Raw genomic sequence first — 19,439 nt, forward strand, 5'->3', positions numbered from 1 at the left:
CTGTTGTGTTTAATTTCACATTTTGAGTTGCTCTGCAGTAGCTAATTAGTTAGCTTTCTCCCTACGCACTGCAGCAGAAGCCACTCTGCAGCCTGTGTCGTGCTGAAACTCCTCCGCCTGGTCTTGGGCAGGTCCGCAAAACTAGAGATGTTTGATTCTGGGTATGTATTCACCTGGAAATTAAGCAGATTACCTAATTCTGTTTTTCCAAAGGTGCCATATGCGTATTTTGTATATTTTAGCTAGATATCTTAATTTTATGCATCTTTGAGTTTAGCACCATTCAAACTCATTTACATGTGTAGTTGTTAGTTGTGGTATTTCAGACCTATCCGTTCGCAAAAACACAGTAACAGTTTCTGCTCTCATCTGAACTTTGCTATGCTAGGAGCGTGAGTGAAATTGCCATTCATGCTGTCATGTTTAAGTGCAAAAATCCTCTATCTAAGGTGTAAGAATTCACATGGAGAAGGCTCCAGCACTGTGATAGCATGCGTTCAAAATGTCAGATACTATTAACTGTAATAGTTTTCATGGACTTTTTCTGCCAAGATAAACATTGATCAGAGTTTCACCAGCATTAAAAATATTGAGGGCATGTGGATATCTTGGCGCCTCCTGTGTTTGTTGCCCTTGTCAGTTATGGTTGATTTGCAAATGGCTACGTAACCGAGTATTACTTACACACTCTGCCCGTCCCCTCCCCAGATGCTGGCAGCTTGGGGCTAGTGCTTGGGCTGATTAAGCTTTCTTGGGGAGGGAAAACTGTTAGGCATTCAAAACATTTAAATACTGGATTTAAGAAAGTAAATCTTGTTACATCAGGTAAGAAGTGCTCTCTTAATGGATATTGCATCGCTAAGACAAAGTACAGCACAGGTACTAGAAACCTGGTTTCGTTGCGGTGGTAACTTCCAGCTCTCTGCAACATAATTACACGTGAATCACTGGAGAGCTTTGGTACGGTGTCGCTTCTTTTCAGAGAAATATGAGAACATACGTCTTGGCATATGCGTGATGTTACAGCTGAATGTTCCTCGGATCCCCAGAAAGGCCTGTGGTATTTCAGCTGCCAGTTCGTGTTATAGGTGTTTCTATAGTAAGATATAAACTTCTTAAATGCTATCAGAATGTAACCAAAGTTTCAAATTTGGCATTATACCTTACCACTAAAGTATCTTTGATCATTTTAATAGTTTCAAAATGGTTCTTTTTTGTAGTATGACTTCATTTTTAATGTTTGAACGGTGCTTTGAAGATTAGAAGCACTGCTGAACTACAAGCATTTTTTGTTAATTGAGGATTAATGGCATTTAAATCTGGCAAGTGGCTACTCCAAGTGACTGAATTGCTTTGGTATTTTGAAGACTAATTTACAAGGCTGGGGGAGTCTTGAGTTTTATTTAGTAGTTATTTGTATATCCTTTTTTGAACAGCCTTTTGTGTACCTAAATATTTCTTATGTACCAATTTTATTTACTAAGTTTTGCTGCAGGCAACTGTCAGTCTGCTTCCACAGATATATGAAGTAGTATAAACAGAAAAATGTTCTTATTTTAAAAAAAGAGAAGAAAAGGAAAAAAAAAAAAAGATATTATGGATATATGAATAACATACGAATATATGAGTATTAGCCGCAGGGTCTACCTCAGAAAGGTTGCTTTAAAAGTGAATAATTGATAAAATTAATGCCTTGTGTGTTATGAGGTATCAGAATTAAAAAAAGCTTCCTGAATTTATTTTAATTTTTTTTTTACAGTAAGTCATATTAACTGATACAGTTTCTACTTGTGTACATAGCTTTTCTTGATGGTCCAAGAAATACCATTTTACCGAAGATGTGCTGCATTACTTAAAAATAACAAAAACAGTTGAAATGTGATTTTTGTTACTGTTAATTTCATGTAGCAATGGTATAGCAGTGATGGGTCTAAGGGTATTAAAAACAGTTATGGTTTGTACAAAGAGGCAATATCTGTTGTTAGATGATAGGGTCGGTGAATAGGAACTGGAAATAGTAATTGGAAAAGTGAATCAGCACTGGATGAAAGGTAGGTTATACTGGTGCTTATTCAGATTTCTTCGGGATATTCTTTTACGTGTCATTTGGAAAAACTGATTCGTAATTCTGACTGTGTTGTCAGAATTAAATTATTTTGACACTTCATAGTTTTATTAATCTGTGTAAATAAATGTATTCTGATTCTGTTCTGATAATTTACAAACCTAATATCTTTTGGGGAAATTGTAGGTTAGTGTTTATTTTTGTGGTTTACTCAATACGAAGCATTGGTTTATGCAATAAAATTGGGAAATGTCATGGCATTGTCATTTGTACAGTGACGCAGTTTTCCTGCTGCTAGACTAGTAAACGAATGGAATGATATGTTAGCATCTGAAACTGGTCTCCTTGTTATCACCAAAGAAATGAAGTAGTTCTACTTTACATTTGAGTGTCTGTTTTTAATACCAAAATACAAAATACCAGTGCATGTTTCCTTATTGGTCATATGTTTGTATTTTGATGGCAGGTTTTTCAGTCCAAGTTTAAGATCCTGCTATACTAATGGTTTATGTGTTATTTACTAAATAACACTCTCCAGAACAAAGTGAAAACAAGAATGGGGTGTCGTTGGATGCATTCCTCAGATTTCTTTAGTTATTTTTTCATAAATGATTTCAGTAGCTAATGTATTTTACAGTGCAGCCTTAACTTCTGCAACTTTTTAATAGGTGTGAAGTTTAGAAAAGTTACTTGAAACCTGGAGTTCATGAGATACCTTCCTCAGACTCCTTTAAAAGTAACAAAAAAACAAAGCTTGTCAGCAGACCTAAATTCGATATATTAAGGTCTGTATCTCCCTGGATAATATCTGCCAGGGTATTCAGGTTAAAGATTGAAAACTGCTGACCTAGGGCATAACTTCAGTTTGTATTTGGGGTATTTTGTTAGCATTTTAAGAATTTTGAACACATGAGAGTGGTATTGTGAATATCTTGGTGATAAGTAAGGATTTAGTGAGTGTTAGCCCTCTAATATTTATATCCAACTTAGCTGGAAAAAGGATTTTCTTTTCCACCTTTTTTTCCCCTTTATTTCCCAAAGCAGGCTGTCCATGAAGTTCTTTTCCCAGTTTGCCCCAAGAGGAATAATATTTGTAAGGATTTTTTTTTTTCACTTAACCTATATTGTGGCACTCTAATTCATTATTTCTATTCATTATTACTACTAATTCATTTAAAAATTTGACATGAACTTAGACTAAACAACCAAGGAAAAAGCTAGGGAAAAATATGTTCCTGATGTGTAACTGTGAATTTAAAATTTTTTCCCTGTAAAAAGTTCACTAAATGCCAGTATTTATACAAAATCTGTTCTCAGAGTGGTTGAGCTGAAATCTGTTATGAGAGTGGGTTTGCCTATGGACGTAAAAGTAGTATTGCTTCATTAACTTTGTAGTTATCAAACATTTCTAGTGTGGTTTGCTTAGATGGACTAGAATTTAGTGAAATAAGACCCACTTATCCTGGACCTAGTGTAATTTTTCTCAAGTCTGTGTGTGTGTGGTTAGTGTTTCTGATCTTTTTTATTTTTCAAAAAACCCTACAATTTTACTTAAGTGTAAAGCATTTCTGGCAATTAGTTGACTTATTTTTGAGTGATTGTTTTCTCCCTCATACTATTCCTACTTACAGTATCATCTCATGAGAATAATTCATTGTGGAATTCAGATTTAGGACAGGAAGTGAGAATTATTTTGTTAAAGATATGATAAGAAAATCTTGCTTCTTGTTTGTGTTCCTTCTTTGGTCATTGTTTCATTATTCTTAAATATCCTTTGAAAAAAAATTAGTTTACAACATAAAAATAACATTACCATCTGATGTAAAACTGTACTAAGATGTAATCTTGAAAGTTAATGCAACTGAAATTAGATGGATCTTTTATGTTTTAAAAATTTCCTACAAGTTTCTGTATAGTTAGTTTTAAGGTGTTTTGATAGTGTTTTCCTGTGTCATGTCTCCCTCAGGAGGGAGCTTATTGCCCCTGTAAGATAGCTTTTAACAGTCATAGCAAGAAGGTAAAGAAAAAAAGATCAATATTTCATTTTAGAAGGTTGTTTCAGAAAATTGATTTAGAACTGCGTTTTGACCATTCATTTGATGGTCTTTTTTATTCTCCTGTAATTTTAGAATGGCCTTGTGTTCTTTAAACTGTATTAAAATTGCTGATGTTTTAGCCAGTAGCTTTCTTGGTTTGCAGCTCTAATTTAGAGAACACTTAAACTATATATCTGGAGTTTTAAAATTGTTGGAGGGGAAAAAAAAGGTTGCTTAATACACTTTTCTTGTCTTTGTGTTTTAGGTTGTATTAAAGATCATTAAACATTACCAAGAAGAAGGACAGGGGAATGAAGTGGTCCAGGGAGTGCTGCTGGGACTTGTGGTGGATGACAGACTTGAAATCACAAATTGTTTTCCTTTTCCTCAACATACAGAAGATGATGCAGACTTTGATGAAGGTAATGTTTAGAGTTGTGCAAAACTTGAGAATACAAAGTCATCATATGTGCAAAAAAAGTCCACCTGTCTGTCCCCCCCCAAGTGACTGGAAATTTACGTGTCATCAGAGAGTCTTTTATTTGACTCGAGGTATAAATGCATTCTTTGAAATGCCATTCTGCATATCCAGCTTGAGTCTTGTCTACATGAAATTTATAGAAATAAATATTACACAATATGGACACACTTATTTTAGAGTAAGATTGTCCACACAGGAAGTTACATTAGCTTCCAACCTATAATTCATATAGACTTTGAAAAGCTTTTTATGAAAATGGCTATATGTGTATATTCATATATCTGTGCATGTTTGCGTACGTACATTCATGTATGTTCATATATATGTATATGTGTGTATGTATATGTGGTTAGGCATATAAATTGCCTCCCTGGGGATTTGTATGTGTTAAGTACTCATTGAAAACCTGGAAAGCAGAGCTTTGTAAGTTTAAGAGGCACTGCTGACTTGAAATCTGGATGATCTTTTTGCTTCTCTAAGTGAGCTAGAAGTAGTGTCAGTTGTTTACATCTGTCTCCCTTGCTGGCCTTAATAATGTTTTCTTAATGCCTGTGTAAATCAATATAATCCACTTGCCACAGAATGATATAAAATTTATAAATTAATCTCAAAAGGCATACAATTCTAATCTTTTTTTAAAAATATATTTATATATATATGTATATAGATGTGTGTGTATAATAATACTAGTAGAAACACTTTTTTGTTAGAGCTTAAGAGAGTTTAGCATCAAGAATAACTGAAAAGGCAATGTAGTCAAAGTAGTTATGATTGGAAGCCTGATTGTATCTAATTTTGTTAAATCAGTTTGAGCAAGATTAATCTTGCTCACAGTGGTATTAGATATATTTAAATTTTATCTTTATTAGTAAAGAATTGTAGACTCTACTTTTTTAAAAAGAGACCATTTTAAGACTTTCTTGACGCTTGGTAAGGTGCTTAGCTGTTTTTTGCTTCTGCTGTGGCATCACACAATTCACTATATGGAAAAAAAGGCAAAAGACAAGGGTGTGTTAATTGTCCTACTGTAATATGGTGGTAGGATCAGAACTGTGTTTTATTAAATCCTAAAAGGCATTTAAAAGATTATTTCTCTCTTCTGTAACTCTTCAAAGGATTGGGCTAATCCAAGTTTTTAATTAGAGCCCATGCTTCAGTTTTTCCTGTAGAAAATGGCCTAATTGTTTCAATGTAGCTGATAGAGGAGCAAGGAGTGAAATGTATTTCTTTATTTCCACGAAGGATTCATCAAACTACATGATGGCTACCATGTAGACTCTGTAAGCCTGTGATCTTTTATGTAAGCTTCAACTCTAGCTAAACATAGAGAACAGCTGTTCCCGCTCAGGAGTAACTTCGTTCCAAGAAAGTGTCTTTTGTTACCAATCTTCTATTTTACCTTCTCAGTAAATAGCCAGTGATCCTGGCATAAGGTGCAAAAGGCAATGCCTGTGGACCTTCTCTCACCTGGATGCCTTAGCTTGTCAGCCTTCTGTTCCTGTGCTACACACACATATATGAAAGAGCAACAAACTCTAGTCAGAGTAAAAAGTGAATCTCTCACAGTTATGCTGATGTTGATCAGCACCGCTATGAACATTAGGAAATTTGCAGGCAAGTCAGTCACTTTTGCTTGTGCTGAACTATAGAAGGCTACAAAGAGGTTCTCTGCCTTCTCAGTAAAATATATTTAAGTAGAATTAACCATTCAGAAACCCACAACTCTTTGCTCGCTCTGCATTTCCTTTACTGAGTGCCTCTTCAGCCCTTGGACCCTTGTGGCAGAGGCTAGGGAAGATTAAAACCAAAACAAAATGGCTCTGGAGATATCCAGCTGAGCATTAGGTGCCTTTTTAGCCTCTACATAGAATTGCCCTCTGTCTTAGCAATGTGAAAATCAACCACGCTTTATAAATACTCCATGTTTGTTCTCCCTGAAGCTATGTTTCCCTAGGCAAGTATCCTGCCAGCTTTTCAGAAGATTCTTTTCTTTCTTCTGGATACAGATGTTCCAGAAGAGAAATTTCTTGTTATCTGCCAGAGCTTTAAAATTTGGGATGCTAAAAAACAAATGAAACAAGGGACCTCCAGCCCCCTAAGTCTTGTACATTCATATGTCCGCACAGGTTCAGGCCCCAAGATATGGAGGGAAAGAAGAAGGATATCTGCATTTCAGTGCCTCCTCTACCCAGAAAGATTCACTCTTTCCTTTCTGGTCAGAATAATGTTGTCTCGTCTCCTCTTCTTGTGTAGTATATCTTTGGATTTTTTTCCTTTCCCCTTGCCTAAGATTTTGGGATAAGGACAATCCTATGGCAGTGTAAACTTCTGGGCCTGCAAGGAGTATTTCTTAAAGGACTTGAGTCATACTTGATCTTGGGTTAATATGGGGACTGTTGCATGGGTTGACGGGCCACATTACCTCAGCTGCTCTCTTCCTGAGAGGAAGAAATAGGGAGCAACCACTGTTGGGTTATCTGTTGGCAAACTCCTAATCTGCTATGGAAAAAATTGAATGAATACCCTAAAAAGAAAATTCCTTCTGCATCATTTTGCAAGAGTGCTAGGAGCAAGGCACCCGAAAAATGTGCATTACCTTATGGTCTTGAGTTGATGAAGGTAGGTTGGATCATTAGTTTTCAGATTTATGAGGACCAAGAAGCTCATGTTAATTGTAAACTTGAGGAATTTTAATTCTGCAGTATTCAGTTGTCTAATAACAAAATGTGGTGTCAGAAAACTGGAATCATCATTGTTAGGAGAATTAAGTTTACCTACAGGAAGGCGAAATTTGAACGAACGAATTGTTGAGTAATCGACAAGAGACATGTAAGCTAATGATTTCCTTTCTTAGAGGAAATCTGCTAATATAAAACACATTTTTGAAGGTGGTAAGAAGATACCATTAGTTTAAATCTTTAAATAGCTATTTAAATAATATGACATTTAAGAATCAGATTGATAAAGATGGATTTGTAAATGTTAGCAATAACCATTTCTTCAGATATGCTTTTGTTAAGGTGGCATGTTGTCTCTTACTGCTAATGCCTGAGCTAATGTAAGTTTTAACTTTGTCTCAACAGAATTCCCTCCAAAATGATTTTTTTTTGATTTAAAAAAATACTGTTCCTTTATTGTAAAAAGAATTCAGTTTGGATTAGGCTATTTCTAGAAACTACATAAAACATGAGAGAGATTTTTTAACTTCCAATGATTCATTTTATAAATCTAGGAGGATTATCTTAACTTTTGTAAACTCAGAGGTGTTTTTCTGTTTTTTTTCTTACAATGTCATCTTCCTAAGTGTTTTTTTTTTTTTTTTTTTAATGAAGTATAATTTTTTTTTGCAAGATTTTCCTCTCGGGGAAGTCTTGCGCACTTACGATGGCCTGCATATTATTTTCTGGGGAGAATTTCATTCAGCCTAGTTCTCTGTGTTAGAAAGCTCTGGGTAAAGGTTAGTTGATGACATGTGAGCTAGTAGAGGAAAACTGCTTGAGTATATTTTGAGTGTCTGGCACAAGATGCTTGAACAGTAGAGTTGGAAAATGTTGGGGCTGCACTCCAGACTCATGTTCAGACATTTACTTTGAAATAACTTTGTTTCCCTGTTAGTAGTATACTCGTAAATGCTCAGAGCTTTCGCATTTACTTTTCAAAACACAGATCTTTTAAGACACTTTCGGATTACTTTTTTGTTTTTTTCCCTGATGGATTCTCCTCTTCTTCAGGGAGAATTGGATTTCTACTGTAAGGATTTTTGGTTAAAGCATTTCTGTGAAATGATGCAGTACCCAAGCTTGTCTCTGTGAGGTTAGATTTCTGAGGATTACTTTCACTTAGGGTACTTCAAAGTTTTTATCTGATCTCAGTGTTTCTTTCTTTCAGTTAGGGTCTACAGAAAAAGTGGACTTTCTTTTGCTTTGAGATCACGCATTAGATATATTTTCTTCCTGAGAAATAAATGTATTATTCTTAAATATAAGTGGTGTCTCTGAGGCAAAGGTTAAGTTCAGTTCTTTGCATGTCATTGTTCTTCTCTTCTGCTATTCATTCAGTAGCTTTTTTTCCTGTTTAAAGGAAATGTATATTCCTTTCATGGAGAGCAACAGTTAACAATGGCATATACATTTTATAATTCACTGTCGCTGTTGTGTGAGGTCTAATTTTGATAAGGCATTTTGAAACAGATTTTATTCCAACCTGGTATGTTTTAGTTCCTTACTTTTAAAGCCAGGATAAAAAATTGTTGTGATAATCATGCCCATAGACAATTATATAATTATATATCAAAAAAAGTTCTAGATGGTTGTAACTTTTTCTTCTTTTATAACTATGCAGAGATTTCATTAGATTCCCTGTGAAATACTACAAATAAAAAGATGATGCCTTTTCTCTCCCCTTTTGCCTCTCCAGTGATTTTTGCTTCCTTACCTGCTATAGTTTGTATTTGACTGTATCATCAGTCAATAACAACTAAAAATAACAGGGTGAGTATTTTTTGTGGAAGTGTTTCACTGTTTTATTCAATGAGGCTAAATAGGAGTCAAAGTCACTTATTGTGAAATAGTACATTGTAACTCTTGTATAGTATTTTTTCAGGGCTTCTAATCAAACAACGGTGGCAGCATTTTATACTGCAGAGTCTTTCTTGCAATATTATCAGTACGGTGATTGGTAATATGTGATCCTTGTAGAAGCAGAAGGCTTCTGACAGCTAAAAGGAACTTGCTTGGAAAAGTTAATTTCAGATAAAGTAATGGAGTACTTGTGTGCTTTTGAATTGTTGTCCACTGCAATGAGGATGAAGGACGTGTTCTCTGTGTTAAAGCCCTTCCCGTTTTATTGCAGGAATTGTTCTTGAGGTGAGGTTCCTTGAGGGAAAGCCTGTGGTCTGCGGTGCTGTGGTTCCACATTACAGGGGCTTCAGGACCCAGTGGCAGGAGGAGTTCTTATGCTTCCAGCGTACTGTGCCACAGTGCCCAGCTATCGTGGTGGTTGCTGAACTATTTCAGCTTTTAAAAAAAAAATTACCAAAAGGCTACCAAAAAGGCTACTATTTTCTAAAGATATATTTATTCTTTTGTTTACTTAATAGTGCAAGCTCCACAAATTGTCTTGTGAGCGCAGCTGTAGAGGTAGTGTCCTCTGGCATAGGGGAGGAAACCCCTTAAGCTTGCGGTAAAATCCTTATGCTGCTTAAAACCCCTTTATGGTCAAACCAGAATCTCCTGAGAGATACAAAGCTGTGGGGACTTAATGGACTATGTGAAGGATGAAAATGTCTTAGGGTAGTATTGCTGTAACAGCCCTGATGTCACCAAGTCCCAGCCCCCTAGCTGTGTTGAATCATCTGCTTTCCTTAAAGCTGACACAGGTGGCTTGCTTATGCTAACAACTAGAATAATCTCCGCTGTTTCTCTTGGAAATACTAAGGCTAAGTTTTCTGTTTTCCTTCCTCCTGTTGTTCTCATTTTAAAACTAGCTGTAATAATACTCAAAGGATTCTCACTGTAGACACATCTCTTATTTCTCTTGTATGGTTACAGGACAGAGTCCGGACACGCTGTAAATGTGTTCTGAGTGGGCAGGAGCAACTTCTAGCTGACCAAATATGCTCGCTTAGGTGTAAGAGTTGGTCAAAACAGAAAGGGACAGATGTCTGTGTGTTGCCTTTTATTCAATGGAAAGGGGAATGTTTATGAGATAACAGAAATCCAGTCATATGGAATTAAAGTTTTATTTCACTAGGGACAGGAACGAATGACCCCAGTGCTCCTAAATCAGAACCTTGTTTCTGGCCCCAGTTGTGATGCATTCATCTGAATTTCTCAACAGTGTTTTTTGTAAGTTCCTATACTGTTTTAGAAAGAAGGTTATATTCTGGTAATACTGACTTTTCAGCTGCCAAGTGCTGGCAAAATTTTGCACGTCAGGTTTTTGTTTGAGTTTATGAAGTTTTAGTCTGTGCTGTTTGCATGAAGAATTTGAATTGTAACTTTGATTTTCTTTATCATTGGGGTGGAAGGAATTTGTGAACTAGTTCGTAGACCTAGTAGGGATTAATTTATATAGGGGATTCTGATGATCTTTGGCAGAAGACAGGTGGTTGCTTCTTAAAAAGTAAAACTATAGAGTCTTTTCCAGTCTTGCATGTTTTGGATTTTTTTTTTTTGAGGGGGGGGTTATCATAAATAATTTTGGAATGTATTGAAATCGACAGAGAGGCTGGTAATTAGGTGTGCTTAATTGTCATGTAATAAGATGTAGCACATATGCTCAAGGTTCTTTACTAAAGCTGCTAATCACACCTGGGTTATTTGGTACTTCACCTGTGGTTGGTGTGAATTCTTGATTTGTTTTCTAAAAGGAAACTAATGTTGACACTTTGCATAATTGTAACTATTCAATTAAGTATCGGGCATATAGCATATTAAACATTTTTGCATAAGTTTTCATACTATGCAGACTTAGCTATACTGGATGTTCTTTTTTTTATTGGGTAAATTTAATTTTCCTTGAGAAGAAATTCATATGAAACACTATTTTTTCAGGGCGGAGTCTAAAGTTTATGTGTGGATGTATGAGCTCATCTGTATTAGATACATAGATGTACCCCCAAAGTGTATATATATATATTTTTGTAATAGAAAATCCTAAGAAAAAGTGTTCTTAATTATCTCAAATGCAATAAAGAAACGTRAAGAGCATGTTTATGCAGCCTTATCTTAATTTTAAAGCTCTTTTGAATCAGGCTATTGGACTGAAAGTAATGTGATAAAAAAGACACTGCTCGGCAAAGCRGGCTCACTCAAACCTCCATTAGGGGGCACTGTTACCAAGCTTACAGAACCCAAAGACTAATTTGTTTTCTTAGCCGGGAAACCTGGGACTTGCAGACAGAAGAGGAATAAAAATTATTTTCATCTGATAAGGTTCAGATAATGTTTTCTACAAATGAATTCCTAAAATATGTTATAAAGTGCATTGAATTAAATACAACTGTAATGACTCACTCGTTGTTGTTGTTGTTTCTTAAATCAGTCTAAATGTACTACACGTGCTAAGGAACTGTATAGATCAGTGTAATTTGCTTCAGAGATTTTGTATGTGTATCCTAAGCAGAACAGTAGTTTTCTTGTTTTGCAGGTTCTCCCCTTCAGCCCCCAGTTTTAACACTGCTAAGTAAGAAAGGGGAGACGACACTGGTGATGGGTCGTCTTAGACGGCTTTGTCCTGATAGATTGTGCAGATTTAAAAATTGCAGACAAACTATTCCTTTTCTTGATAGTATTACATGAAATGCCTGAAATAATTTGTTTATTGCATTGCTGGATTTTTTTGGTTGATTTTTACCGTAGATTCAGTGCTTTAAAGTGGTATATAAATCCTTTTGTTCAAATTAATTTAGAATCAAAACAGAGAAATTATTTTATTCTTTAAAGCACTAGACATGTTGAAGTTTTGTTTGAATGCAGTTCCATTAAGATTTTTCAGCAAAAGGAATTAGTGTAATTTGCTTTTAAGCACAGAAATGTTGCACCATCTTTTTTTTTTTAAAGAAAACATTCTCAAGGAAAAATGTCATGAGGTAATTTTAAACATGAAAACTTTATGACTGCCTAGATTCTGACAAATTCAACCATAGCTTTCATTTGATTTTATAACCCACATATACATGGGTATTTAAACTTTTTACTTGTTATAATCATGCTGAACTTTACTGAAAATTATGCTTAAGAATAATAATTTAGTAATACTAAAATAGAAGTTATGGAAGAATCTATTTAGGTGAATAATGTGTTAGATAGTTTACTGTATGTAAATACTTTTTGGCAGCGTTGGAATGAACTAGAAGACTGTATCCAGCTAAATTTTGCATTAAACTCTTTCACTATACGCAAGTTTTGAACTTGAAGCTAGCAGACTTTTATTTTGTAGATTTGTGTTCCGTCTTAACTGTATTCTGCATAATAATGATGTAGGATTGYTTAGTTTGCTATATGGATATTTTGTATAGTTTTATAACTCTTGCAGAAACTCATAATTTTTTACTTAATCAGCAATATTAAAGCCCGATTTCTTTTTTCATTTTCTGCAATTTAGGTAAAACATTACAAATGACCTATTCTGAATTTGATTTTTCTTGCTAATACGATCAGCTGAACTCTGACTAAAGAAATTGGAATGTACAGAAGAGTATAATCAATTAATTAATAAAAGTATATTCGGGTCTTTTATGTGTACTTTGATTTCAGACATTAGTTCTCTGGTTTTATGCCTATATTGTAATTCATGATAGTGATTTGAAAATACTAAACCTTATGCTTACCGTTTTTAGAGGAGAAAAAATGTACAGGTTATTTACCCTGAGTATTCAAAAGTTTTTCCGATCATTTATGACGAGTTACAAAGAATCTGAAGATTATTTGATTTTTGCAAATTCATTTCATGTATTACTTGTTCAATTTTGGGCAAATGTGAGAACTTAATATGAAAACATTTTATGTTCCCACGGTTTAAATCAGGCAGACACAAATGAATTCATATTTACATTTTATCATTAAGTTGTGGAAATATTATGGTAAACAATATCTCATATGCTAATTCCCATTAAAAGTAGAAACTGTCAACTTTTAGCTCTTGTATTATTGATTGGTTTATGACGTGATGTTACTGCAAACATGGCAAAGGTGAAACTTGCTGGCATTTTTTTTTCCAGACTACTCTATATTTTTTACTGAGCATTTGCATTTTGCTTTACTTCAGTTCAGAAAAGAATCCTGCATATAACAATTTGTATTTTAAGATAATACTGGTTTTTCAAGGCAATTGCTGTAACATATGATAGACATCCCAGTAGATAGATAGCCTGCTCTCATCTTACCAAACTGGGGTGCCTTACTTAGGTCCCTACAAGTTAGAAAAGTGGTATCTTTAGGCTACCTCTGTGTTTGAAGGAAATAGAGATTCATCCAAAAAGAAACTTAGACCATGTAAAGACAGTGTTGTCAATAGTGGTAAACCTTCCTACTTTCTCCATCTTTGACTATGAATCTTCAGTCTTCAGTAATGTGCTACAGGAGTGGAAATTTCCATTCCATTTAACTGCATGGATCACTCCATTCGTGNTTTTTTTTTAAGTTTATGCCATGTGCTTTCTTAAGAGCCTAATTGCCTGTGGTCTCTGTGTTCCCCTGAAGCTTTGGCCGGTTATTTTGACTCGTGGTCCATTTGTTCCTTTGGTACACTTCCTTTGGTACAGTGTTATTGGACCAAGAGAGGAGAATGCTCTTTTAACACCTTCTTACCCCTTTCCACTCCCCCTCCTTTCCTTTTCTGCTAATGCAAGTATTTAGCTGTTTCCTTCCCTGAAGAATGCTGAAATAAATTTGAGGGAGCTGAAGAAAAGCACAGCAAAATCAACGAGTACCACATGCTAATATCTTATTCTGGGAGGCAATTGAAGTAAATGCATATCGCTTGGTTAAGCAACAATTCAGATTGATAGATCTGGGTATAAAATAATGAAAAATAATTGTAATCACAATAAGTAGAAGTAAATTGGATTTTTTTTTGTTTTGTTTTATATTGTCTTCCCTTATCAGGTGCATTTTCTGTTCTGGGAAAGAAAGAAGTGCTACTGTATTTTTTAGTTATCAGCTAAAATCCTGTTGCCACTTTTTAATGAATGTAACAGCATTGTTAATTACTCTGAAAAATTACAAAAGTATGTATTAAACCATAAATTTCATGAAAAAGTTGCATGTAGGTCATGAAATACAGAACTTTCATTATTTCTTGTGGTTTAAAGGCAGGGGATTGTTCTGTGTGCCAAATCAGTGCTGAAAGGTTTCTAAATGGTAAGGCCAGAGAGAGTATTGAGCTGTGTGAATAAAAAACTGTGTGAAACTCCAATTTAGGGCAATTAAGTTTTTAGATTGATTAATCAAGTGCCAATCAAAATGTTATAGGCCTCATCCTAAAACTTAAGTTAATGCATCCATTTATAAGAATAAAAAATAAAGATTTGGTAACTACATTAACTAATTAATGCCCTAAAGAACTAAATATTATTGATTTCCCCCCCCTTTCCCCCAGAACCTGATTTTACAGGCAGTTTCAGCATCTATGGTCTATGAGCTGAATATTGTGAGGGGTAAGGTTTTACCAATACAGTGCTGTATTTTATCTCAGGAAACTAAAGTTTGCAAAACACATTAGGACTGAGGAAAAACTAGTCCTTTTTAAAATCATCAAACTTTTACAGTTGTACAAAGGCAAATGAATTTAAATAAATTCAGTTGACTCTACTTTTTTTTTTTATCTGGCTTGTACTTCTTGAAGCTAATTTTCAGTATTTGGGATCCAAAGATTTTTTCCGAATCTCTTTTTAGGCTGTTAAAATAACAGCTTTTTGTATGAGCTTTATTTTTCTGTAATGTTTTTTCCTGAGGAATAAACTTTTTTCTTACAATAAAATGTAGTTATCAGAATTTTTTTAAAGAAGATAGACTGGGATGTATTAGTGAGCAGGAAAATTTGTTGGGGGTATCAGAAAATTTGTCCTTATTTCTTACTTAATAATATTTTAGAAATTATGCTGGATTTTCCACAACTGCATAATCTAGAAAAATAAAGTAGCATTTTTCTCTTCTAAAAGAAAGTTATGAGTACTCAAGGTGTAGAACTCACTAAAAGCAAATCACACTTTGTGTATAGTATTTACATTTATTTTATTGATAGGAAGACTGAGACATGTTACTGGTTCAAGATTCAATACTGGCTATTGAACTGAATACTCAAGGAATAGACTTGAAATCCTTTTTGCTAACAGGAAACGTTCTGCAGCAGTAGAGTTGAAAGGATATGAATCTGATTCACAGGATTACTAAATTTAAATGATTTCCTAGGGAAATATCCTTGATAGAAAGGAGAAAACTCCTTAGCAGAATTTAGGTCTATATTTTATCGTCATTTATTTTTGATCTCTATAAACTGTTAAATCCAATGGTGCAGTCAAAAATATGTGGAGACGCTGAAGAAACTCAAACTGATCAAATCTTGCATTTTGCTGTAGTTTGTTAAGCCACTGTATGAAAGCTCAAGAATGGCAAAATTTAAGGAAATGAAAACTTTTTTAAAGCTTTACTGAAAATGACTAGGATGCGCATGCATGTATGTGTAATAGTTGGTTAAATTTATATAATTCCTTGTCAGCTGTATTTACAAAATATATTTATTGCAGCTAAGGTAGTTCTCACCCATCTAACTTTAAGACCTTTACTTCATTTTGGTTTGTGGTGTGTTATTTGGGAAGTTGTTACAGTATGCAGCTTGTCCTTTGTTGCACTGTTTGCTTAAATATACAGTTTGATTTCTTTTATTGGATTACATGCTTGGGTTCAACATAAATTCATGCAGTAGAAAAATACACATTAAAATAGATTGTTTACTCTTCAGTAAAATGCTCTTACATTTTTGTAGGTTTAATATGATAATTCTTGATGCATATATTTGTTATAGCCAACATGCAACATTGTGGAGTTTTATTCAATAATAGAAATGGAAAGATTTCTTAAAACTTTTTTAGAAAACAAGACAGACATGTTCTTTGTGTGATATATTTAGGTCATAAGGGACATCTGCTAAGGATAATTTTTTAACACTTGCTAACAATCTTAATATAATACGACCTATTCATCAGTCATATTGTTCCTGACTTGGCTAGTGTGGATTTTAGTGATTCCCGATGTGCATTCAGATTCTCTTAATTGCTAGTTTCTTGCTGTTCTATCTTATTGTTTTGTAGGACAATGCATAAAYGGGCACAGAATAATCAAAATGGTTTCCCTGGCCATATTAGGCACCTAACAGAGATATATTTGCTGTGCAATGTGTACATGTTTTTATAAGTGGAAACCTCATTGGAACAAAATAAATCTTAACATAATGGGGAAATAATGCAAAAAGAAGACTTGAACGCACTGTCCAATATATCTATCGCAAACTCGTCCACGTAATATATCTTGGAGCTTTTATGGCATACGTTTATGCAATGGAGAAATTAGAGGAGTAAGTTTGGGACACAGTACAGACACTGAACTTTAGGGCTTTGGAGATCTCAAGCTGTTATATTCTTCTATTTTTGTGCCCTTGATTTAAAAAGAAAAACTCGTTCAGAAATATTTGCAGTTTAACTGAGATTTAATCTTTTACATTCTCATGAACTCAGAATTTTATGTAGCTGTAAGGTATTTAACTTCAGAAGTACATGTAATATTCCTCCAACCTGCACAAGTAAGAGTGTCATAGTAAGATGGGCAACACTAAGCTGGATTGTTTGTAGGGGGAGAGGGTATGGCACATTTGTGTATTTTAGGTTTTGGTATTAGTGAGACAGGCAAACTGACCAGCCAAAGCCTTGCAAAATTACTGAAAGAGGTATTTGCAATTTATATTGGAGATACTTCCACATGTGGAAGGAAATGGAGTTTTTCCAGCATGTTTCTTTATGCAAAAATCATGATGTTTAGCAGTTCTTATTGCTCCCTGCTGTGGTCTTACCTACTGATAATTTGTTTAATGCTTTTGTATAATCATTCTAATCATTGAGTTTTTTATCTTAATTTGGTTTGTGCAGCTCTGAACTGTTTGTGGTGGTGAAGGAAAAAATGTAGAAATCAGAGCTTTTGCAGTGGGTTGAGGGAAGCTTTCCTTATAGGTTATTCCAGGTGTTGAATCTCTTTTAAATAGAAGTCTTATCCCTCTGATCAATTTTGGAAGGAAACAAAAAGACTTTATCTGCTCGATTTTACACTGCTATCTTTAATGTTTTTTCTCAGCCAAGCACAAATAGATGATTTTTAAAATCCCAGGTAGTTGCAGAACATCAGCTTTTTTTTTTTTTTTTTAATACTAATTCTTTAAGTGATTTTAGCTTTGTTTTCACAAGACGTTTAATAAAATTGGTTTGGGTTATTCCAGCAATCAGAAATAAATCTTGATCAGAAATAAATCGGCTTGTGTCTGTTAAGTCAGTTGTTGAGCACAGTTGAAAAACCATAGTCGCCACAGATGTTGATTTCATTCAGAGTTTAAATCAGTCGTTAATTGAAGAACTTTATCAGACGTGGTAGCTGTTCTCCATACTAAATAGTTGAAAATTTGATTTATCTATGCATTGTTGATTAAAGCAGTTTGGCAGAAGCTTCATGTAAACTGCCTTGCTAAGTAGAGTTTACGCTTAAACTGCGCGTTTCACAGTGCTATTGATTTTCTGTGGCTGCAGTGTGGGAGCAAGGAATGAGGGAAGACAGTGTGCAAAGGAAACTGGAGGAGTGGTTGCAAGAATTCAGTTTGGACACTGGGTGCCACTCCTGGTACGCACTGAGGTTCCAAAGGCTGTTTCTCGTACGCTGAAACAACAAGTGCTCTTAAAAATGGAGGTCTTTGTTACTTGTAATATGCTGAAGGTCTTCATCCTCTGAGTTGAGTGGTCCATTGAGTTGAAAAACATATTCCTGAGTCCTACAAGCAGTAGCTAAAGCTCCACGGGCAGGACTTTTAGAAATTCTTTTGTCATCCCTTCTATGGATGATTTTCTAGACTGGATACATTGCTACCTGGTTACGCAGCTGCCCTCACGTGCAAGAAAGACAAGGTCACTGCACCAGGGTTACAAAAACTAGGCCAGACATGGCAATTCACTTGGGAATGGGAGGAATAATTTGAAAACAAAGAAATTGGAAGCAAATGCTTCCCTTGAAGTATACCAGCTGTTTGTCATGTGCTCATTGCTTGTTAGAATATACTCTTAATGGAGGGTGGTGTCAGTACCAAGGCAGAAGTCATTGGGTGTTGTGTTACTGATGGAAGACTAGGCAGAAGAAGGCAGCTGAGGACTGGTTTGGGGTTGAACTCGCAAATGCTAGACCAGAGGGATAACGACAGGTTTAAGTAGGCACAAGGTTTGGAAGATGAGAAGAGAAATACTGATGGTACACAGTGAGGAGAAGTGTTGAGAGGTAAATTGGAGCAAGGTTAATGTTCCCATCCCGAAAGCTATGTGGTGCTCAAACTAGGAAGCAGAACATGATTTATGCTTTACTGCGCTCATGCCCAAAGGTGTCAGCTGGCTCTGAGTGCTCAAAACATTGTACAAACACACGCTTGCTAAAACATTTTAGAAATGACGCGGGAGTTTAGGTGTCCAGGTCTTAATGGCTTTTGGAGGAATATTGGCACCTCTCTACCGGAGTAATTTTGAAACCGAAAATTTCAGCAAGGCAAATGGAGGTTTAGAAGGCTAAATGCTGTAGCATTTTTAAAATGTTAGCCTTCTAAACCTGATTTTCATGTTGCATTTTTATCCACTGTTTTGTTTGAAAAGGACTTGTAGTAGTGGGTCAGAAATTAAAATGTGCTTGAAGGGGGAAAAGCAAGGCACTACTTGAAATAGTGAACTGCAGGATGGCATGCTAGGGTGAGGGATGAGGGGGATCTTTTGTAAAATTTGACTTTGATACAATTGTGTAGAAGTAAAAAAACAAAGTTCCTCCATCCCCAAAGTAGAAATTTGAAGTTTTCGCGTTTTACTTTTAAAATAACATTTGAAAACGGATTACTGTTATTCATAGTGCTACATTCTGTGGTGTTTGACTGAATCCTCTGAGCCACTTTTCTTATAATGATGTTTCAAGTGAAAAATTAATTGATGTATTGGATGCATAAAGCACAAAGTTAAAAGAATAAATGTCATGTTGTCTTACTCCATTTTTTGCCCCCTTGCTGTCAAAACTTACACTCCTTTTAAAATTAAAAACTTTGAAAAGCAGTTAAGGATATTGACTAATTG

At 35.0% G+C, this 19,439-nt stretch overlaps 1 protein-coding gene across 1 annotated transcript in view; it reads left to right on the forward strand.

The window, feature by feature from the left end:
- Positions 1 to 19,439, forward strand: part of EIF3H (eukaryotic translation initiation factor 3 subunit H) — an 84,922-nt gene that overhangs the window by 14,567 nt on the left and 50,916 nt on the right. The window contains exon 2 of the mRNA XM_026090019.1: positions 4,367 to 4,523. Within this exon, the coding sequence (XP_025945804.1) occupies positions 4,367 to 4,523 (157 nt within the window). The remainder of the gene's footprint in view (positions 1 to 4,366; positions 4,524 to 19,439) is intronic.

This window comes from Apteryx rowi, unplaced genomic scaffold (genome assembly GCF_003343035.1).
Source record: "Apteryx rowi isolate R43461 unplaced genomic scaffold, aptRow1 scaffold_840, whole genome shotgun sequence".
Classification (NCBI taxonomy): domain Eukaryota; kingdom Metazoa; phylum Chordata; class Aves; order Apterygiformes; family Apterygidae; genus Apteryx; species Apteryx rowi.